At 45.4% G+C, this 24,452-nt stretch overlaps 1 protein-coding gene across 1 annotated transcript in view; it reads left to right on the plus strand.

Moving 5' to 3' along the window:
- Nucleotides 1-24,452, plus strand: part of LOC139263078 (organic cation/carnitine transporter 2-like) — a 138,700-nt gene that overhangs the window by 28,881 nt on the left and 85,367 nt on the right. Inside the window, exons 3-4 of the mRNA XM_070878620.1 lie at nucleotides 5,097-5,251; nucleotides 20,726-20,897. Coding sequence (XP_070734721.1) covers nucleotides 5,097-5,251; nucleotides 20,726-20,897 — 327 coding nt within the window. The remainder of the gene's footprint in view (nucleotides 1-5,096; nucleotides 5,252-20,725; nucleotides 20,898-24,452) is intronic.

Here is a 24,452-nt window from a genome sequence, read left to right on the forward strand (position 1 = left end):
TACACCACATCAACTGGTTCTCCCTTGTCCACTCTACTGGAAACATCCTCAAAAAATTCCAGAGGATTTGTCAAGCATGTTGGTCCCCTAGAGGATGAGAGGTGGGAATTAATAATGGGGAACAGGGAAATGGCAGAGATGTTGAACAAATATTTTATATCAGTCTTCATGGTAGAAGACACTAAAAACATCCCAATAGTGGATAATCAAGGGACTATAGGGAGGGAGGAACTTAATACAATCACTATCACTAAAGAAGTAGTACTCAGTAAAATAATTGGACTAAAGGCAGACAAGTCCCCTGGACATGATGGCTTGCAATCCAAGGCTTTAAAAGAAGTTGCTGCAGAGATAGTGGATGCTTTGGTTGTAATCTACCAAAATTCCCTGGATTCTGGGGAGGTCCCAGCAGATTGGAAAATCGCAAATGTAATGCCCCTATTAAAAAAAGGAGGCAGACAAAAACCAGGAAACTATAGACCAGTTGGCCTAACATCTGTCGTTGGGAAAATGCTGCGGTACCATTATTAAGGAAGTAGCAGCAGGACATTTGGAAAAGCATAATTCAATCAAGCTGAGTAAGCATGGTTTTATGAAAGAGAAATCATGTTTGACAAATTTGCTGAATTCTTTGATGTAACAAGCAGGGTAGATAAAGGGGGAACCAGTGGATGTGGTTTATATGGATTTCCAGAAGGCATTCAATAAGGTGTTACATAAAAGGTACCTGCACAAGATAAAAGTTCACAGGATTGGTGTAATATATTAGCATGGATAGAGGATTGGCTAACTAACAGAAAACAGAGTCGAGATAAATGGGTCATTTTCCGGTTGTCAAACAGTAACTATTGGGATACCACAGGAATCGGTACTAGGACCTCAACTATTTATAATTTATATTAATGACTTGTCTAAGTCATTAATGTACAATGTAAACAGCTGGGGCCCCAGCACAGAAGCTTGCGGTACCCCACTAGTCACTGCCTGCCATTCTGAAAAGTACCCATTTACTCCTACTCTTTGCTTGAAGGGACTGAATGTAATGTAGCCAAGTTTGCATATGATAGAAAGATGGGTGGGAAAGCAAATTGTGAGGAGGACACAAAACATTTGCAAAGGGATATAAACAGGCTAAGTGAGTGGGCACAAATATGGCAGATGGAGTATAATGTGGGAAAATGTGAGGTTATCCACTTTGGCAGCAAAAATAGAAAAGCAAATTATAATTTAAATGGAGAAAAATTGCAAAATGCTGCAGTACAGAGAGACCTGGGGGTCCCTGTGCATGAAACACAAAAAGTTAGTATGCAGGTACAGCAAATAATCAGGTAGGCAAATGGAATGTTGGCCTTTATTGTAAGGGGGATAGAGTATAAAAGCAGAGAAGTCCTGCTACAACTGTACAGGGTTTTGTGAGGCCACACCTAGAGAGTGGTCTCGGTATTTAAGGAAGGATATACTTGCACTGGAGGCTGTTCAGAGAAGGTTCACTAGATTGATTCCGGAGATGAGGGGGTTGACTTGTGAAGATAGGTTGAGTAGGTTGGGCCTATACTCATTGGAATTCAGAAGAATGAGAGGTGATCTTATCGAAACATATAAGATAATGAGCGGACTTGTTTAGGTGGGTGCAGAGAGTTTATTTCCACTCATAGCGGAAACTAAAACAAGGGGACATAGGGCTCAATTTTCTCCAGTGACTTGCGTCGTTTTTTTGGAGCAGGCTGCTCTTTTTGGCCTAAGTTGAAAAACCACAGTTTCCCCAATCAATTTGCACCAGTGTAACTCAGTTAGTTACGATTTTTTTAGGTCCGTTTTTTTTTCAGCTAAAGGGGGCGTAACCAGCCACCTAGGTCAGTTCTGGTCATTTAGGGAAATTTGGCTAGCTGAGAGTTACTCCAGTTCTGATTAGGCCAGCGTATGTGGCCTCTCCAGACAAACCTTCCCTAAAGTTAAGGAAATTGGTGCAGGTAAGGAAAGCAGTGCACCAGATGCCCGGACACAGTGAAAGAATTGAAAAACACATAGCAGCAACTTACCTCCAACCGCGCCCGAAGGCTGTCCGGTCCCATTCTCAGTTGCCGGTTCACACACACACAGTCCGGTCACAGAGAGAGAGAGAGAGAGAGATTTACTGTAATTATATAAGTCACCGTATCGCCACAGGATTTAAAAAAAATTTTGCTAACACTGAAGATGACACTGTGCCGAAACACAAATCCTTATATGTTTTGTGATGGAGAACAACAGCTGATTTGATGCAAGTCAACCCAAAATATATCCTCAGAACCCTTTGACCATAGAGCAGAAGACATGTGATTAAAAATGTATCTCTCAGACCTATTTTACGCAGCTGTTCATATCTTTCAAACACAGACAATACTGGATCCAGTGGCTGTTTAAACATTCTGTGGGGGTTCTCCCACTCTCCTGCTGTAACTTTGCCAGAAAGTTGGTGGAAACTTCAAAGTAATGGGCGCCACTGGAGCTTTACACGATTTCCCTGGGCTGTCTGTCGATCTTCCGTCAAAGTTGGGGCGGGAGATTGGGTAAATCCCCACAGACATTCTACCTCATTAACATAATCCAGCCACCTGGCCTCACAGCAGCAGCTTGTAGCTGCACCACATCTCGGCCTGGGTCCCAATACATATCAGGTCCATTCCTTCAGTTAAACATGATTTTAACCCCAACGGTGCCGTAATGTAAGGGAAAGAATCCAATAAGAAAATATGTTACAGACAAAAATGTTTTACTTTGGTCACAACTGTTTCCTCAATGTTTCCAGGGTTTTACCTCCACTATCCTATCCAAAGCCCATTTCAATTGCTGATCACTCTCACAATTAAAAAACAAATCAGACAGATTTTGTACACTATGCACGATAACTTCGCAGCAAGATCTAATGAATTAGAATTCTCTGATATAAATTTTCAGTTTTAATCCAGGTTTGCTTTTTTTCTAAATAGCATCCGATCTGTTTGTACCCTTTTATGATCCAAATGTGATTATTGATTTAGACCTGTTCAATTTTTTTAACACCAGGATAACTGAAGTGCTTTACTGCAGAGTATATTCTGATGTACCCTCTAAAGCCACATCAGAACAGTCTAAACTGTTAAAGATACTTCAAGCATAACATGCGCTTGAAACATAGAAACATAGAAATTAGGTGCAGGAGCAGGCCATTCGGCCCTTTGAGCCTGCATCACCATTCAATCAGATCATGGCTGATCATTCAACCTCAGTACCCCTTTCCTGCTTTCTCTCCATATTCTTTGATCCCTTTAGCCGTAAGGGCCATATCTAACTCCCTTTTGAATATATCTAACGAACTGGCTTCAACAACTTTCTGCGGTAGAGAATTCCACAGGTTAACAACTCTCTGAGTGAAGAAGTTTCTCCTCATCTTGGTCCTAAATGGCTTACCCCTTATTCTTAGACTGTGACCCCTGGTTCTGGAACTCCCCAACAACGGGAAAATTCTTCCTGCCTCTAACCTGTCCAATTCTATTAGAATTTTATATGTTTCTATGAGATCCCCTCTCATTCTTCTTAACTCCAGTGGATACAAGCCCAGCTGATCCAGTCTCTCCTCATATGTCAGTCCTGCCATCCCAGGAATCAATCTGGTGAACCTTCGCTGTACTCCCTCATTAGCAACAATATCCCTCCTCAGATTAGGGGACCAAAACTGAACAAAATATTCCAAGTGTGACCTCACCAAGGCTCTGTATAACTGCAGTAAAACCTCCCTGCTCCTATACTCAAATCCTCTAGCTATGAAGGTCAACATGCCATTTGCCTTCTTCACCGCCTGCTATACCTGCATGCCAAACTTCAATGACTGATGTACCATGACACCCAGGTCTCGTTGCGCCTCCCCTTTTCCTAATCTATCACCATTCAGATAATATTCTGTCTTCCTGTTTTTGCCACCAAAGTTTATAATCTCACATTTATCCACATTATACTGCATCTGCCATGCATTTGCCCACTCACCTAACCTGTCTAAGTCACCCTACAGTTTCTTAGCATCCTCCTCACAGCTCACACCGCCACCCAGCTTAGTGCCATCTGCAAACTTGGAGATATTACATTCAATTCCTTCATCTAAATCATTGATGTATATTGTAAATAGCTGGGGTCCTAGCACTGAACCCTGCGGCACCCCACTGGTCACTAGCTGCCATTCTGAAAAGGACCCGTTTATTCCTACTCTCTGCTTCCTCTCTGCCAACCAGTTCTCTATCCACGTCAATACATTACCCACCCGCCCCCCCCCCTCACCCTCCAACACACCCCCAATACCATGTGCTTTAATTTTGCACACTAATCTCTTGTGTGGGACCTTGTCAAAAACCTTTTGAAAGTCCAAATACACCACATCCACTGGTTCTCCCTTGTCCACTCTACAAGTTACATCCTCAAAAAATTCTGGAAGATTTGTCAAGCAGGATTTCCCTTTCATGGCTGCCTTGGACCGAACCTGTCACTGCTTTGCAAATAAATTACCAGCTTTCTCTCTCCCTCCTTTTTTAAAAAGCGGTGTTACATTAGCTACCCTCCAGTCCATAGGAACTGATCCAGAGTCAATAGAATGTTGGAAAATGATCACCAATGCATCCACTATTTCCAGGGCCACTTCCTTAAGTACTCTGGGATGCAGCCTATCAGGCCCTGGGGATTTATCAGCCTTCAATCCCATCAATTTCCCAAAACAATTTACTGACTAATAAGGATTTCCCTCAGTTCATCTTTTTTGCTACACCCTCGGACCCCTAGTATTTCCGGAAGGTTATTTGTGTCTTCCTCAGTGAAGACAGAACCAAAGTATTTGTTCAACTGGTCTGCCATTTCTTTGTTCCCCTTTATAAATTTACCTGATTCTGTCTGCAAATGACCTACGTTGGTCTTCACTAATCTTTTTCTCCACATATCTATAGAAGCTTTTGCACTCAGTTTTTATGTTCCCTGCAAGCTTCCTCTCATACTTTATTTTCCCCGTCCTAATTAGATATAATATACGCTTGTTGTTTAAAGTTGAAGCATAGCTTTTTAGTGTTTGAAATTAAATATATGTTTGTTATTTAAAGGTATGGAAGAAAAGTTGTTCTCTTTGGAGGCACAGCCTTGCAGACAATCTTGAGCTTAAGTCAGCTTGCCTCTCCGAGTTGGGAACTGTTCTGCATATTGTACTTTTTTATTGGTGTTGGAGAAATCTCAAATTATGTCGCCGCTTTTGTTCTCGGTAAGTAAGCTTTTTTTTAAACTGTATTCCCGACCTGAACTTCAAAGATAATCAAAACAGAAAATGCTGTAAACACTCAGCTGGTCAGGCAGCATCTGTGGAGAGAGAAACAGAGTTAAAGTTTCAGTCCGATGACCTTTCATCAGAACTAGAAGATGCTCGAGATTTAACAGTTTATAAGCAATTACAAAGCCAGGGAAAGGGGGGAGGGGAGCAAAGAATTAAAAGGGAAGATCTGTGATAGGTTGGAGGGCAGGAGTGATTAAATGACACAAGGGATGATGGTGAAAGGCAAAAGGTAATGGGAGAATTAAGAAACAAAAGGTGGGTCCAGAGGAGGTGTAAATGGGTACAGCAGAACCATTCGCAGCATCAGCTGCCTGAGGAAATGGGAGCGGTGGTTATGATCGGACGTTGTTGACCTTGATGTTGAGGCCTGAAGGCTGTAAAGTACCCAATTGAAACAGGAGGTGCTGTTCCTCGAGCTTGCATTGACCTTCATTGGAACAGTGTATGAGGCCGAGGAAAGAGAGGTGCTTGAAAGATGTATGATAACATAGAAACATAGAAACATAGAAAATAGGTGCAGGAGCAGGCCATTCAGCCCTTCTAGACTGCACCGCCATTCAATGAGTTCATGGCTGAACATGAAACTTCAGAACCCCCTTCCTGCTTTCTCGCCATACCCCTTGATCCCCCGAGAAGTAAGTACTTCATCTAACTCCCTTTTGAATATATTTAGTGAATTGGCCCCAACCACTTTCTGTGGCAGAGAATTCCACAGGTTCACCACTCTCTGGGTGAAGAAGTCTCTCCTCATCTCGGTCCTAAATGGCTTACCCCTTATCCTTAGACTGTGACCCCTGGTTCTGGACTTCCCCAACATTGGGAACATTCTTCCTGCATCTAACCTGTCCAAACCCGTCAGGATTTTAAACGTTTCTATGAGGTCCCCTCTCATTCTTCTGAACTCCAGTGAATACAAGCCCAGTTGATCCAGTCTTTCTTGATAGGTCAGTCCCACCATCCCGGGAATCAGTCTGGTGAATCTTCGCTGCACTCCCTCAATAGCAAGAATGTCCTTCCTCAAGTTAGGAGACCAAAACTGTACACAATACTCCAGGTGTGGCCTCACCAAGGCCCTGTACAACTGTAGCAACACCTCCCTGCCCCTGTACTCAAATCCCCTCGCTATGAAGGCCAACATGCCATTTGCTTTCTTAACCGCCTACTGTACCTGCATGCCAACCTTCAATGACTGATGTACCATGACACCCAGGTCTCGTTGCACCTTCCCTTTTCCTAAACTGTCACCATTCAGATAATAGTCTGTCTCTCTGTTTTTATCACCAAAGTGGATAACCTCACATTTATCCACATTATACTTCATCTGCCATGCATTTGCCCACTCACCTAAACTATCCAAGTCACTCTGCAGCCTCATAGCATCCTCCTCGCAGCTCACACTGCCACCCAACTTAGTGTCATCCGCAAATTTGGAGATACTACATTTAATCCCCTCGTCTAAATCATTAATGTACAATGTAAACAGCTGGGGCCCCAGCACAGAACCTTGCGGTACCCCACTAGTCACTGCCTGCCATTCTGAAAAGTACCCATTTACTCCTACTCTTTGCTTCCTGTCTGACAACCAGTTCTCAATCCACATCAGCACACTACCCCCAATCCCATGTGCTTTAACTTTGCACATTAATCTCTTGTGTGGGACCTTGTCGAAAGCCTTCTGAAAGTCCAAATATACCACATCAACTCGTTCTCCTTTGTCCATTTTACTGGAAACATCCTCAAAAAATTCCAGAAGATTTGTCAAACATGATTTCCCCTTCACAAATCCATGCTGACTTGGACCTATCATGTCACCATTTTCCAAATGCGCTGCTATGACATCCTTAACCCACTACTGAGGTCAGGCTGACCGGTCTATAATTCCCTGTTTTCTCTCTCCCTCCTTTTTTAAAAAGTGGGGTTACATTGGCTACCCTCCACTCGATAGGAACTGATCCAGAGTCAATGGAATGTTGGAAAATGACTGTCAATGCATCCGCTATTTCCAAGGCCACCTCCTTAAGTACTCTGGGATGCAGTCCATCAGGCCCTGGGGATTTATCGGCCTTCAATCCCATCAATTTCCCCAACACAATTTCCCGACTAATAAAGATTTCCCTCAGTTCCTCCTCCCTACCAGACCCTTTGACCCCTTTTATATCCGGAAGGTTGTTTGTGTCCTCCTTAGTGAAAACTGAACCAAAGTACTTGTTCAATTGGTCTGCCATTTCTTTGTTCCCCGTTATGATTTCCCCTGATTCTGACTGCAGGGGACCTACGTTTGTCTTTACTAACCTTTTTCTCTTTACATACCTATAGAAACTTTTGCAATCCACCTTAATGTTCCCTGCAAGCTTCTTCTCGTACTCCATTTTCCCTGCCCTAATCAAACCCTTTGTCCTCCTCTGCTGAGTTCTAAATTTCTCCCAGTCCCCAGGTTCGCTGCTATTTCTGGCCAATTTGTTTGCCACTTCCTTGGCTTTAATACTATCCCTGATTTCCCTTGATAGCCACGGTTGAGCCACCTTCCCTTTTTTATTTTTACGCCAGACAGGAATGTACAATTGTTGTAATTCATCCATGCGGTCTCTAAATGTCTGCCATTGCCCATCCACAGTCAACCCCTTAAGTATCATTCGCCAATCTATCTTAGCCAATTCACGCCTCATACCTTCAAAGTTACCCTTCTTTAAGTTCTGGACCATGGTCTCTGAATTAACTGTATCATTCTCCATCCTAATGCAGAATTCCACCATATTATGGTCACTCTTCCCCAAGGGGCCTCGCACAATGAGATTGCTAATTAATCCTCTCTCATTACACAACACCCAGTCTAAGATGGCCTCCCCCCTAGTTGGTTCCTCGACATATTGGTCGAGAAAACCATCCCTTATGCACTCCAGGAAATTATCCTCCACCGTATTGCTTCCAGTTTGGCAGCCCAATCTATGTGCATATTAAAGTCACCCATTATAACTGCTGCACCTTTATTGCATGCACCCCTAATTTCCTGTTTGATGCCCTCCCCAACATCACTACTACTGTTTGGAGGTCTGTACACAACTCCCACTAACATTTTTTACCCATATAGATTCCACATCATCCAAGCTAATGTCTTTCCTAACTATTGCATTAATCTCCTCTTTAACCAGCAATGCTACCCCACCTCCTTTTCCTTTTATTCTATCCTTCCTGAATGTTGAATACCCCTGGATGTTGAGTTCCCAGCCCTGATCATCCTGGAGCCACGTCTCCGTAATCCCAATCACATCATATTTGTTAACATCTATTTGCACAGTTAATTCATCCACCTTATTGCGGATACTCCTTGCATTAAGACACAAAGCCTTCAGGCTTGTTTTTTTTAACACCCTTTGTCCTTTTAGAATTCTGCCGCACAGTGGCCCTTCCTGTTCCCCGACCCGGGCCTCTCCGCCCACCACCCCCCCCCCCCATCTCCCCTCCGTCTCCTGCCTCTGCCTCCCTTTTGTCTCCCTCTGTCTCCCTGCATTGGTTCCCATCCCCCTGCCATATTAGTTTAACTCCTCCCCAACAGCACTAGCAAACACTCCCCCTAGGACATTGGTTCCGGTCCTGCCCAGGTGCAGACCGTCCAGTTTGTACTGGTCCCACCTCCCCCAGAACCGGTTCCAATGCCCCAGGAATTTGAATCCCTCCCTGCTGCACCACTGCTCAAGCCACGTATTCATCTGCGCTATTTTGCGATTCCTACTCTGACTATCATGTGGCACTGGTAGCAATCCGAGATTACTACTTTTGAGGTCCTACTTTTTAATTTAGCTCCTAGCTCCTTAAATTCGTTTCGTAGGACCTCATCCCTTTTTTTACCTATGTCGTTGGTACCAATGTGCACCACGACAACTGGCTGTTCTCCCTCCCATTTCAGATTGTCCTGCACCTGCTCCGAGACATCCTTGACCCTTGCACCAGGGAGGCAACATACCATCCTGGAGTCTCGGTTGCGGCCGCAGAAACGCCTATCTATTCCCATCACAATTGAATCCCCTATCACTATTGCTCTCCCACTCTTTTTCCTGCCCTCCTGTGCAGCAGCACCAGCCACGGTGCCATGAACTTGGCTGCTGCTGCCCTCCCCGATGAGTCATCCCCCCCCCCCCCAACAGTACTCAAAACGGTGTATCTGTTTTGTAGGGGGATGACCACAGGGGACCCCTGCACTACCTTCCTTGTACTGCACTTCCTGCTGGTCTTCCATTCCCTATCTGGCTGTGGACCCTTCTTCTGCGGTAAGACCAACTCACTACACGTGATACTCACGTCATTCTCAGCATCGTGGATGCTCCAGAGTGAATCCACCCTCAGCTCCAATTCCATAACGCGGACCGTCAGGAGCTCGAGGCGGACACACTTCTCACACACGTAGTCGTCAGGGACACCGGAAGTGTCCCTGAGTTCCCACATGGCACAGGAGGAGCATATCACGTGACCGATCTCTCCTGCCATGCCTTAACCCTTAGATACCCTTAAATTGGTAATAACAATGTTACAGTTCACTTACTGATATAAAAAACAAAAAGAAAAGCTACTCACCAATCACCAGCCAATCACTTACCCCATTGGCTGTGACGTTACCTTTTGATTCCTTTCTACTTCTATTTTGCTTTCTCTCCCGCTGTAGCTGCACAAGTACGCCTTTTATAGGCAGCGTCGACGCTGCTCCCACCTCTCGCCAACTGCCGCTGACCCTCGAGCTCCCGCTGGGCCTTTATAGGCTGCTCCGACGCTGCTCCCACCTCTCGCCAACTGCCGCTGACCCTCGAGCTCCCGCTAGGCCTTTATAGGCCGCTCCGATGCTGCTCCCACCTCTCGCCAACTGCCGCTGACCCTTGAGCTCCCGCTAGGCCTTTATAGGCCACTCCGACGCTGCTCCCACCTCTCGCCAACTGCCGCTGACCCTCGAGCTCCCGCTGGGCCTTTATAGGCTGCTCCGACGCTGCTCCCACCTCTCGCCAACTGCCGCATATATAACATTCTAAATACTTTCAGGAAATAATGTAAGGTCAATTGCAGCTCAGCTCCTGAGTCCCTCCCACTCAGACCACAAATATAAAGAACCCTTTGCCCTTTTTACCATAACTAGGAATTACCCTGGAGCTGTTCCCACTCTGCCGCCATTACTTTGCCAGAGGTGTGGTTATCTTTACGTGAATAAGCGAGGTTTCCGACGTTGATTTAATAAGATCATAGCTAATCTGATCATGGATTCAGCTCCATTTCCCTGTCCGCTCCGCATAACCCTTTATTCCCGTAATCGCTCAAAAATCTGTCTATCTCTGCCTTAAATATATTCCTGAGGTATGGGAAATGGTCCACGTTGTCCAGGCCCGCGCCGTGTATCTTGATGACTGGGGAGCAGTGCTGTGCGGCGAGGACAGGCTGGTGGAGGACCTTTGTCTTACGGATGTTTAGCGTAAGGCCCATGCTTTCATACGACTCAGTAAATACGTTGACTATGTCCTGGAGTTCAGCCTGAGTATGTGCGCAGACGCAGGCATCGTCCGCGTACAGTAGCTCAACGACAGAGGTTGGGGTGGTCTTGAACGTGGCCTGGAGACAGTGAAGGTTGAACAGGTTCCCACTGGTTCTGTAGTTTAGTTCCAGTCCAGCGGAGAGCCTCTTATCAACAAGAGCAGACATTGATGACGAGATTCAACACCACCTCCAGTGCACGAGTGCAGCCTTCGGCCACCTGAGGAAAAGAGTGTTTGAAGAGCAGGTCCTCAAAACTGCCACCAAGCTCATGGTCTACAGGGCTGTAGTAATACCTGCCCTCCTGTATGGCTCAGAGACATGGACCATGTACAGTAGACACCTCAGGTCGCTGGAGAAATATCCACAAGATCCTACAAATCCCCTGGGAGGACAGATGCACCAACATTAGCGTCCTCGATCAGGCCAACATCCCCAGCATTGAAGCACTGACCACATTTGATCAGCTCCGCTGGACAGGCCACATCGTTCGCATGCCAGACACGAGACTCCCAAAGCAAGCGGTCTACTCGGAACTCCTTCACGGCAAACGAGCCAAAGGTGGACAGAGGAATCGTTACAGGGACAGCCTGAAAGTCGCCCTGAAAAAGTGCAACATCCCCACTGACACCTGGGAGTTTCTGGCCAAAGACCGCCCTAAGTGGAGGAAGTGCATCCGGGAGAGCAGCGAGCACCTCGAGTCTCATCGCCGAGAGCATGCAGAAATCAAGCGCAGGCAGCAGAAAGAGCGTGCGGCAAACCAGTCCCACCCACCCTTTCCCTCAACAACTATCTGCCCCACCTGTGACAGGGACTGTGGTTCTTGTATTGGACTGTTCAGCCACCTAAAGACTCATTTTTAAGAGTGGAAGCAAATCTTCCTCGATTCCAAGGGACTGGCTATGATGATGATGAAATATTTTTTTTTTCCCAAAAAATATACTTTATTCATATAACATTTTCACAATACATTGGAAAATAGCTCAGTACCTTGCGGTCAGCAATTCCATACAATTCGTTTGGATGTTGACAGCAGTTCCATACAATGCACTAGTGTACATTTCATTTCAAGGTACAGTTTAGTACAAACCGTAAATTACGTTACATGTAGTACTGTGCAAATAAGGGTATTACATGGAGCAGATGAGAACAGGTTTACATTACATTCCAGGATACATTTCAATACCGATCACGAATCACATGTAGCACTCTGCAGGTGAAAGCAGTACACGGAACGGATGGGGATACATTTACATTTCTTTACAAGTTACTAAACAGTGCAGAAACTTTCATTATACATGGCACAACACAGGTGTTTTTCAGTACAAGCAGGTTAACAAGTACAGCCCGAGGAGGTCTGATTCCATCCCCTGGGTTTACCTGGCGGAATGGCCTTAAACTGTGGCTCTTCCCCATCGTGCCTTTGCGGCGACTGCACCAATCATTAGTGCGTCTCTCAGCACGGACTCCTGGACCTTGGATTGTGCCAGTCTGCAACACTCGGCCATGGACATCTCCTTGCTCTGGAAGACCAGCAAGTTTCAGGAAGACCAAAGTGCGTCTTTCACTGAGTTGATGGCTCTCCAGCAGCAGATGATGTCTGTCTCAGTGTGCGTCCCTGGGAACAGTCTGCAGAGCACAGAGTCCTGTGCTACGGAGCTGCTTGGGATGAACCTCGATAGCAACCACTGCATCTGCTTCCAGACGTGCCTTGCAAAGGGGCAATCCCAAAGGAAATGGATGACAGTTTTGTCCTCACCACAGCCAACTCGGGGGCAGAGTGCCGTGTCTCTGAAACCCCGGCTGTGCATGAAGGATCTGATGGGTAGGGCCCTTCTCACCGCCAACCAAACTACGTCTTGGTGCTTGTGTGAAAGCTAGCGATGAGACATTCTGCCAAACGAGTTCGACAGTCTGCTCGGGGAACTGTCTGACAGGATCCATCATCTCCCTCTTTTGTAGGGCATCCAGGACTTTGCGTGCCGACCACTGCTTTATGGCCTTGTGGAAAAACTTTTCCATGAAGGACAGGTGCTGAGGCATGGTCCAACTGGTTGGAGCATTCCGCAGCAGCCTGGCCAGACCCATCCTTCGCAACACCGGGGACAGATAGAATCTCAGTGCGTAGTGACACTTGGTGTTTGCGTACGAAGGGTCTATGCACAGCTTGATGCAGCCGTACACAAAGGTGGCCATCAGGATGACGGCCACGTTCGGAACGTCCTTTCCCCCCTTGTCCAGAGATTTGTACATCGTGTCTCTGCGGACACGGCCCATTTTCGATCTCCAGACGAAATGGAAGACGGCTCGGGTGACTGCCACGGCACAGGAGCCGGATATGGGCCAGACCTGCGCCACGTACAACAACACCGAGAGCACCTCATTCCTGATGACCAGGTTCTTTCCTGCAATGGAGAGCTTCTACCATCCCAGTTTATGTTTGGCTTTAGTGATACGCTACTTCCAGTTTTTGACGCATGCCCTGTCCGCTCCGAACCATATTCCCAACACCTTCAGGTAATCTGCCTTCACGATGAAGGGAATAAAGGATCAGTCGGATCAGCTTCCAAAGAACATGGCCTCACTTTTGCTGTGATTTACCTTCACTCCCGAGGCCAGTTCAAACTGGTCACAGATTGTGAGCAATCCGCGGACCGACTGCGGATCCGAGCAAAAGACGGTGACGTCGTCCATGTACAGGGAGGTCTTGATCTGAGCGCCCCCGCTGCCTGGGATTGTCACCCCCCCTAATGCCCGCATACTTCCTGATGGACTCGGCAAAGGGCTCGATACAGCACACAAACAAGACAGAGGAGAGGGGACAGCCTTGCTTGACTCCAGACCTGATCGGAAAGCTTTCAGTTTCCCACCCATTGACTAGAACTGTGCTACTGATGTCTGTGCAGAGCAATTGGATCCAATTGCGGCTGCCCTCCCCAAATCCCACCTTGGAGAGCAACTCCATCAGGTACGTGTGCGATTTCCTGTCAAAGGCCTTCTCCTGGTCCAAGCTGATTAAACAGATGTCCACCCTCCTGTCCCACACTTAGGTGATGGTATCCCTGAGTAGCACGAGGCTATCAGAGATCTTCCTGCCGGGGACAGTGCAGGTCTGGTCCGGGTGGATCACCAGCTCCAGAGCAGACTTGACCCTGTTTGCGATGACCTTCGACAGGATCTTGTAGTCCACATTGAGCAGCGAAATGGGTTGCCAGTTTTAGATTTCCTCCCTCTCCTCCTTCTGCTTGTAGATGAGGGTGATGATGCCTATCCTCATTGATTCTGACATGCTGCCAGCCAGAAGCATACCCCGTACACTTCCAGCAGGTCTGGGCCCATCCAGTCCCACAGAGCCGAATACAACTCGACCGGTAAGCCGTCGCTTCCTGGAGTTTTACTCGTCGCAAGGGACCGGACGGCCTTTGTCAGCTCGTCCAGAGTTAGCGGGTGGTCCAGACTCTCCCGCTTGCTGTCGTCTAAGACCTCTGAGATTGGCCACATGGTCTGTGGGCTTGACATCGTACAGCCCGGCATAGAAGGATTTGCTGATCCTCAGCATGTCGGGCTGCGAAGACACAGAACCATCTTCTTCCTTTAGGCTGGTGATCACAGAGCTCTCCCTGTGCACCTTTTGGAAGAAGAAATGCGAACACGTCTCATCCTGCTCAATGGAGCGGACTCTGGAGCGGAAGATGATTTTGGAGGACTCTGAGGCAAAGAGCGAGGCTTGCTAGCCCTTCACCTCTTGGAGTTCCTCCGCGACATCGACCCCCATCGACTGCAGCAGGAGCAGGTTTTGCATACTCTTCTGGAGTTGGGACAATTCCCTGTGTCTCCCTCTCGCCTCCTGAACACCTTTGAGGATGAATAACTTCTTGATGTTTGTCTTGATTGTTTTCCACCAGTGCATTGGGGAATCACAGAGGGGTTTTACGGTTCTCCATCTTTGTAATCCCTCTTGAGTTCATCTACATTTTCAGGGGTCAACAATTTCGCATTGAGCTTCCATATCCCCCTGCCAACTTTCTGGTCTTCCTATGGGAGGCAGTCGACCAGTAGGCGGCAGTGGTCAGAGAAGAACACCGGCGTGACGTCGGTGGATCTGACATTGAGCGTGTGGGACACAAACAGGAAGTCTATCCTGGAACGGACGGACTCGTCTGGTCTCAAACAGGTGTATCTGCGCGATGCTCCATCTGCAGGGTTGCTGAAGATGTCGCACAGCTTGGCATCTTTTACCACGTCCATCAGGAGTTTGGATGTGGTGTCCAGTTTGCTGTCGGCTCTTCTGGATCGTCCAGCCACATCGATGATGCAGTTGAAATCACCGCCCAGAATGAACGGTCTGGATGTCGCCAGCAGCAGTGGGAGCTGCTGGAAGAGGGCCAGCGCTCGCTTCTGAGAGGCGAGGCATACACATTAATTAGCCTTAGAGGAACATTTTTATACAATACATCTGCTACGAGGAGGCGGCCGCCCACTATCTCCTTGACTTCGGTGATGGTGAAGTGGCCTCCCCGCAGCAGAATGCCCAGGCCAGAGGAACGGCAATCGTTGCCTCCTGACCAGACGGATGGTCCGTGGGACCACAATTGCGACCCCCAGCCTCCACAGCTCTCTGGGGCAGAGAATTCCACAGATTTACAACCCTCTGAGAGAAGAAATTCCTTCTCATCTCAGTTTTAAATGGGTGGCCCCTTATTCTAAGCCTATGCCCCCAAGTTTTAATTTCCCCTATGAGTGGAAATATCCTCGCTGCATCCACCTTGTCGAGCCCCCTCATTATCTTATATGTTTCGATAAGATCACCTTACTTTCTGGGTCAAGGTCATTAACATACTGCTGGCAGGCACCCGTGTCATTGATCCAGCAGCTGGGGTACCCATCCCAGGTGGGGGAGGAGAACAAACTCACTTTGTTGAAGCATTAAAGGGCCAATGGGGTGCATGGAAATGTCAGGCAAACTTTTAAAAGCTCTTTCTCCTGGTTCTGCCTGTTCCAACCATGCAATTGATTAATTGTATTGCAGAAAACAGCCTTTAAAAATGTTAATTCCCCCTCCCCCAAGGTAATGCTGGATGCCGGGGACATACAGACACTCTTTGTTGTGGGCGTATTACTGACACCATGCAAATAAAGGGACATTTTGATGGTAGAACAAGGAGTGGGATGCAATCTAGTCAGGTCACCTCCCAAATGTTCAGCCTGCCCTCCCTGATAATAGAGCTTATAATGCCTAAAGTGAAGAAAGAATTCAAAATCAATATTTGGTTTGATATGTCAGTGCTCTTAAGAATTGTGAATCTTGAATATATCTCCCATGAGTCTGCTCATCTCCAGAGTATGCAATCTCAGGCTCATCAGCCCCTTCTCATAACTCAGGTGCCTTAAGCCAGATTTCCGTTTGGTTATCTATTTCCGCACTGTCTCCAGTGCCTGGATATCCTTGCTGTGTTATGGCTGTAATCCAAGTGCCCTTGTTAATGCATCTTTCAAATGTTCCTCCTTCCTGATTGCTCCATAATGAACAGACATGCAAGGTTACCTCTGAAAAGTGAAGCAAGAGTGGAATTGCACAGGGTTTACAGGGACTGACTAATCAAACATCTAAAATCCATTTTAGTTTCCAGTCCTCCACCAAATTTCCCAAGTAATTTCTTGTAGGACTTGAGCTCGTAACCTAGGCTGCCACTTTCATATAGGTCAGAGAGTGTGCTGCATTGTCAGTGGAGGCATCCTTCCAATAAGACTTTAAACTGAGGTTCCATCTGCCCTTTCAGATGGGCATTTTAAGAAGAACAGTGACCTAGAAATTGGCTTCAGGCGGTGGCGCAAAACCGGCAGCATCGGATCGTCCGCCCGTTATATGCAGCGTCTGATATACAGGTCCACTGACTGCAATGGAACAGAATATCAGGCGCTGCGTATAACGGGCAGTCGATCCCATACGGCCCGTTTTACTCCACTGCCTGAGACGATTTTCTCGGCCAGGGAGTTTTCCTAGTGACTTAGCTGATATTGTTCCTCCAACAGTACCCAAAACAAAACACAGATTAACTAATTATTCCTTTCATTCTTATTTGTGAGCTGGCAAAACAGAATGGCTTCCTCATTTTGCCTATGTCACAATCATTGCCAATGCACTGTGCGAAGAATTTTGAGCTGTTTCATGATCCTCAACTCTACAAAGTTTTCTTTTTTCTTCTCTGACTGTTATTATGTATATTGCCTCCTGTGATTATTAACCTAGTGCTGACTTCTGATTTTAAATTGTAAGATCACTCTTGCATGAGATTATCTTTGATGAGTTCTATAATAAATCACAGCCATAACAAGAACCACGATCACAGAGAACAGCACACACAATAATTCTTCTACAATATGGCTCCCTTTACACAGTATTTCTGTAAATTTATTTTACGGTAAACTAGAAGCAGACAGACAGGATTCCAGACAATAATAAACCTGCATAGAATCATCGAATGGTTACAGCACAGAAGGAGGCCATTTGGCCCGTCGAGCCCATGCCGGCTCTCTGCAAGAGCATTTCAGCCAGTTCCAGTCCCCTGTCCTTTCCCCATAGCCGGAAATTTATTTTCCTTCAGGTACTTATCCAACTACCTTTTGAAAGCCACAATTGAATTCCAGATCCTAACCACTCGCTGCATAAAAAAGTTTTTAGAGGAACAAAGGGACCTTGGAGTGCATGTCCACAGATCCTTGAAGGTAGCAGGCCAGGTAGATAAGGTGGTTAAGAAGGCCTATGGAATACTTGCCTTTATTAGTCACGTAGAATACAAGAGAAGGGAGGTTATACTTCAACTGCATAAAACACTAGTTAGGCCACAGCTAGAGTACTGCGTGCAGTTCTGGTCACCACATTACAAGAAAGATGTGATTTCAGTAGAGAGGGTACAGAGGAGATTTATGAGGATGTTGCCTGGAGAATTTTAGCTATGAGGAAAGATTGGATAGGCTGGGATTGTTTTCTTTGGAGGGGAGACCTTATTGAGGGATATAAAATTTTGACGGGCCTAGATACAGTGGATAGGAAGGACCTATTTCCCTGAGCAGAGGGGTCAACAACCAGGGGGCATAGATTTAAATTACTGGTAGGTGGTTTAGAGGGGATTTGAGAAGATATTTCTTCACCCAGAGGGTGGTGGGGGTGTGGACCTCACTGCCTGAAAGGGTAGTAGAGGCAGAAACCCTCACCGCACTTAAAAAGTAATTGGATGTGCACTTGAATTGCTGCAACTTGCAGGGCTATGGACCAAGAGCTTGAAAGTGAGATTAGACTGAATAGCCCTTTGTCGGCTGGCACGGACACAATGGGCCAAAATAGCCTCCTTCCCTGCTGCAAATGTATATGATTCTATGATTCTATGATGTCACCTTCGGTTCTTCTGCCAATCACCTTAAATCTATGGCCTCTGGTTCTCGACCCTTCTACCAATGGGAACAGTTTCTCATCCTGCCCTGGGACCTTCAACAATTTGTTGCACATATATCCCCAGGTCTCTCTGTTACTGCACCATCTTTAGAATTGTACCCTTTAGTTTATATTGCCTCTCCTCATTCTTCCAACCAAAATGTATCTCTTCACACTTTTCTGTATTAAATTTCATCTGCCACACGTCCGCCCATCCCACCAGCCAATGTCTTTTTGAAATCTATCACTATCCTCCGCACTGTTTAGTATACTTCTAAGTTTTGTGTCATCGGCAAATTTTGAAATTGTGCCCTGTACACCCAAGTCTAAGCCATTAATATATATCAAGAAAAGCAGTAATCCTGGAACCGACCCCTGGGGAACACCATTGTATACCTTCCTTCGGTCTGAAAAACAACCGTTCACCACTACTCTCTGTTTCCTGTCACTTAGCCAATTTCATTTCCATGCTGCCACTGTCCCTTTTATTCCATGAGCTTCAACATTGCTGGAAAGCCTATTATATGGCACTTTATCAAACGCCTTTTGGAATTACATGCACACCACATCAACTGCATTGCCTTCATCAATTCTCTCTGTTACCTCATCAAAAAACTCAATCAATTTAGTTAAACACGATTTGCCTTTAACAACTCTGTGCTGGCTTTCCTTAATTAATCCATACTTGTCCAAGTGACTGTAAATTTTGTCCCGGATTATCGTTTCTAAAAGCTTCCCCACTACCGAGGTTAAAATGACAGGTCTGTAGTTGCAGGTCTGTTTTTTGAAAAGTGTGTAACATTTGCAATTCTCCAGTCCTCCGGCATCAACCTCCCCATATCCAAGGAGGATTGGAAGATGATGGTCAGTACCTCGGCAATCTCCACCTTTTACCCAATTTACCTGGGTCAGTTCCGTTCTCATCCCACTGAAATTTGCCTTCCTCTAATTAATTATTTTTACTCTAGGTTGCTCCCTGTCCTTTTCCATAGCAAATCTAAACCTTCTGATACTATGATCACTGTTCCCCAATTGTTCATCTACTGACATTTGCTCCACTTGACCCACCTCATTCCCCAGAACCAGATCCAGCAAGGCTCCTTCCTGGTTGGGCTGAAAACATACTAAAGAAGAAAGTTCTCCTGAACACACTTCAGAAATTCTTCCCCCTCTCCACCCTTTACACTATTATTATCCCAGTCTATATAAGGGTAATTGAAGTCCCCCATTATCACTACTCTATAGTTCTTGCACCTCGCTATAATTTCTCTTTAAATTTGCTCCTCCATATTTTCCCACTAGATGATGGTATAGAATACACCTAGTTGAGCAATGGCACCTCTATTATTTCTTAACTCTAACCAAATAGATTCTGTCCTTGACCCCTCCAGGACATCCTCTCTCTCCAGCACTGTAACATTTTCCTCAACTAATACTGGCACACCACCTCCTATCTTTTCTTCCCTATCCTTCCTGAACACTCTATATCCAGGAATATTTAATACACAATCTGGCCCTTTTTTGAGCCAGGTCTCCATTATTGCCACATCATCATATTCCCATGTGGCCCTTTGCGCCTACCTTGTTTGCTATGCTTCGTGCATTCACATACATACACTGTAAACCTATCTTAGACCATCCTGTGTTCTTTCTTACTCTAACCCCACCTAATACCTTACTATTTTTTGCTTTATTGCTATCCGTTTCTCCCAATTCTTTGAGCCCGTTGTTTCTCCTTTCTGGTGCCAATCCCCCTGCCAAATTAATTTAAACCCTCCCCAACAGCACTAGAAAACCTCCCCACGAGGATATTGGTACCGGCTCTGCTGAGGTGCAACCTATCTGACCACATATCTGTGCCATCACTAAGACTTCTTATTTCTACCTCCCTAACATGGCCCGACCCCACTCCTGCCTCAGCTCATCTGCTGTTGAATCCCTCATCCATGCCCTAAGTGGAGGAAGAGCATCCGGGAGGGTACTGAGCACCTTGAGTTTCGTCGCCGAGAGCGTGCAGAAAGCAAACACAGGCAGCGGAAGGAGCATGCGCCAAACCAGATCCACCATCCACACTTTCCTTCAACCACTGTCTGTCCCACCTGTGACAGAGATTGTAATTCCCATATTGGACTGTTCAGTCACCTAAGAATTCACTTTTAGAGTGGAAGCAAGTTTTCCTCGATTTTGAGGGACTACCTATGATGATGATTGTATGGAAACCAGAACTATGCACAGAACTCCAAGTGAAGCCTGATTCCAGCACGATGTTTTTAAAACTAGCGCAAAAGATCGCGGTAAATCCAGTTCTACCAAACTCAATTTGCGCTTAAAATTCTGCGTTCTGTTGCACTGGTTACGCCAATTTCGGCTGAATTGTGTCAAAATAATACTAGCTCCAGGAGTCATGTTGAGTTTGTTAATCATGATTTAATTGTCTTCATTGACTTGTTTTTCTCACTGAACAGGAAGTGAACTCTTTGGCAAATCTGGGAGGATTGCTTACACAACAGTTGGTATCTGCATATCTTATGCCTTAGGCTACAGTCTTCTGCCACTTTGTGCGTATTATATCCGAGATTGGAGGATGTTACTACTAACTTTGACCCTCCCAGAAATTTTATATGTGCCTCTATGGTGGTGAGTAAATTTATTATTCATTTATATAGGTTAATTTATGGTGAAAAGTAAAGACACAATTCCTTTAGGCCCATTCTTAGGCCTCAAATGGGTGACACGCACAAAGCATGAGTCCCAAAATTGGGCCTCAGGGCCATTAATATTATTTGGGTGAGCTGCCGGCTTCTGTTGCACCCCCACAGACAGCTCACACATTTTAAGAAGATGAATGTCAGTCACTTGTTCTTGCTCTCAGGCGAGGGATGGAATGGCAAGGGATGGGGAGGGATGCAATCAGGAGTACAGTGGAGCTGGGGAGCCCCGTTTTTGAAATATATTTTAAAGCAGCTTACTCCCACAGGCACTATACAACCCATTCATGGTTGGTCATGTTGTGTGTTTTGGCCTCATTATAATTATGTTTCAAAAGAAATCTTTTCTCAATGTGTGAACATTTAGTGAAGTAATCTGATCACCATTAGTGTTGAAGCAGGCTGGCTGAGGTTAAAAAGTGTAATTGTGAAAAAATTAAAATCATAATTAGTCAGAGTGGCCGAGAAATTGCGGTCGGAGGCTTCCCGCGGGCTCTGACCTGAAAATTTTCTACGAATCTACCTGGTGGTCCGGAAGGAGTGTGAGATTCCGTTGGGGAGGCCTTCTCTTCCCGTAGTGCAAAGCGCGCTCCCATCCTCCAGGTTCCCATGCAGAAGGTGCAGTCACGTGTGACCGCTCAGCCAATCAGGTACAGTATTCCACAGCTTTATTATTAATAGCAATGAGAACTCCACATCTGCGAGTTCTCATTGCTATTAATGAGAAAAAAAACACTAAACATCATAATAAAAAATAAAAAACACACCTCACATAATTAAAATTAATTGAAATTAAAGTTAATAAATGCCTTAGAAAAAAAAATATTTTTCTGATTTTTTTTTAAGTTTTGTAATTAGTGTTAAAAATAAACTTACCTTAGTGGCAGGGTTTTTAACAATAAAATGTGTTTTTTTAATTTCATTTAATTATATTTTTCTATGTTTTTAAACTCTTATGCATGTTAAAGTAGGCTATGCACCTGCTTTTTTGAGGACATTTGCTGGGCAGGATATGGGTAAATCCCGCAATCTTGTCCTTGAAAATGTCCTCGCTCCCGATTTGTGGTGGATAAGGGAGAACCAGTGGATGTGGTGTATTTAGACTTTCAAAAGACTTTTGACAAGGTCCCACACAAGAGATTAGTGTGCAAAATTAAGGCACATGGGATTGGGGGTATTGACGTGGATAGAGAACTGGTTGGTAGACAGGAAGCAAAGAGTGGGAATAAACAGGTCCTTTTCAGAATGGCAGGCAGTGACTAGTTGGGTACCGCAAGATTTAGTGCTGGGACACAAGCTATTTACAATATACATTAATGAGTTAGACGAAGGAATTGAATGTAATATCTCCAAGTTTGCAGATGACACTAAGCTGGGTGGCAGTGTGAGCTGTGAGGAAAATGCTAAGAGGCTTCAGGGTGACTTGGACAGGTTAGGTGAGTGGGCAAATGCATGGCAGATGCAGTATAATGTGGATAAGTGTGAGGTTATCCACTTAGGTGGTAAAACAGGAAGGTAGATTATTATCTGAATGGTGACAGATTAGTAAAAGGGGAGGTGCAACGAGACCTGGGTGTCATGGTACATCAGTCATTGAAAGTAGGCATGCTTACAGCAGGCAGTTAAGAAAGCAAATGGCATGTTGGCCTTCATAGCGAGAGGATTTGAGTATAGGAGCAGGGAGGTCTTACTACAGTTGTACAGGGCCTTGGTGAGACCACACCTTGAGTATTGTGTGCAGTTTTGGTCTCCTAAACTGAGGAAGGACATTCTTGCTATTGAGGGAGTACAGCGAAGGTTCACCAGACTGATTCCCAGGATGGCAGGACTAACATATGAAGAAAAGCTGGATCGACTAGGCTTATATTCACTGGAATTTAGAAGAATGAGAGGGGATCTCATAGAAACATATAAAATTCTGACGGGATTGGACAGGTTAGATGCAAGAAGAATGTTCCAGATGTTGGGGAAGTCTAGAAACAGGGGTCACAGTCTAAGGATAAGGAGTAAGCAATCTAGGACCGAGATGAGGAGAAACTTTGTCACCCAGAGAATTATGAATCTATGGAATTCTCTACCACAGAAAGTTGTTGAGTCCAGTTCGTTGGATATATTTAAAAGGTAGTTAGATGTGACCCTTACGACTTGTTGTGGAAAAATATTTCCGAGACTGTATAATATATATATAAAGAGAGGTTTATTAAATCGGAGACAAAACTTTGGGAGAAGTGTTAAAGACCCCTGTCTTTGAACCACTTCTCAAATTGGTATCTGCAGTGAAGTTCTTTTATCTTACAAATTACGTCACTTTACAACACATGCTTTAGCACTACAAAGCTTTGACTATCGAAGGCTAAGCTTTTGATATAACCCATCCTGCATTGTGACAGGGCAGTATAAACAAGTGCAGGCTTTTGACACCGGTATAAACAAACATACCCAGTACTTAACTCTCCAGCGTTTATTATCTCACTTTCCTATCTCCATTAACTCAAGGCCAGCATACCTTAAAGTCTAACTGTTTAAAGCATAATGCATCAGTATTGTCCCTTACAAAATTCATTTAAAGGGGAAAATAAAACAAATGTTTGGTCCCGTATACAATCAAGTATATGTCCAAAAATCCGCTCCAACAATATTCCCCCTTTTGGTCCTGGAGGATGTTTACAAAATCCAGATGACCACAATGATAGTAGCATATATTCGTCCTTTGGGGTATGTTACTTCCCTGATGTTCCATATGTCCACCTTGCCTGTAGCTCTAGGCTACCCTTCAAAGATAGTGGTCGGTGTCATTGTCGTCTGTTTCTTCATCCTTGGTGTCTTCAGGTATTTCCATCAGATGTGCTTCTTCTTCGGCGATTACACTGGCTACTGGCATCAGTCGAGCCATCATAACTTTACAGTAGATATTAAAACACCCGATAATCAGACAGCAAGTAATTATTATTACAACCAGAATAATTACTCCGTGCATAAGATAGGACCCCCAAGATCCCCCTAACAGCAAGTCAAACCAGCCAGATCCTCCTGCTGTCGTGGATAACTTCTTTACCTCCCTTCTTATGTGATCAGCGAGGTTGGTTATGTTTTCTGAATTATCGGGAATGTAAGTGCAACATTCAGCTCCAATTAAGGCACATTGTGCGTATGGCTACCATTTCAGCCATTATGCCCTCTATTGCTTCAGCAGTGTCGTTAACTATCTGTTCCAGTACCCTCTCTAGGTTATGTAATTCATCCATGGTGCGTCCTATCCCGAATGGGAGCATCATGACCCCAAATAGCCTCTCTACTGGGGTAAGATCTCGTCTTAGTCGACCTGATGTCTGTACTACTGCTAAAGTACGTACCCGTCTGACAAAAGGGACCACATATCCCAAATAACAGGACCCGCTCCAGTTCTGAGGCAATCAGGGGTAGGCCTTATTCCCACACACAAAATAAGTGCCATTGTATGCTGTTAGATTCGATCCCAATCCCT

This window comes from Pristiophorus japonicus, chromosome 1 (assembly GCF_044704955.1).
Source record: "Pristiophorus japonicus isolate sPriJap1 chromosome 1, sPriJap1.hap1, whole genome shotgun sequence".
NCBI lineage: Eukaryota > Metazoa > Chordata > Chondrichthyes > Pristiophoridae > Pristiophorus > Pristiophorus japonicus.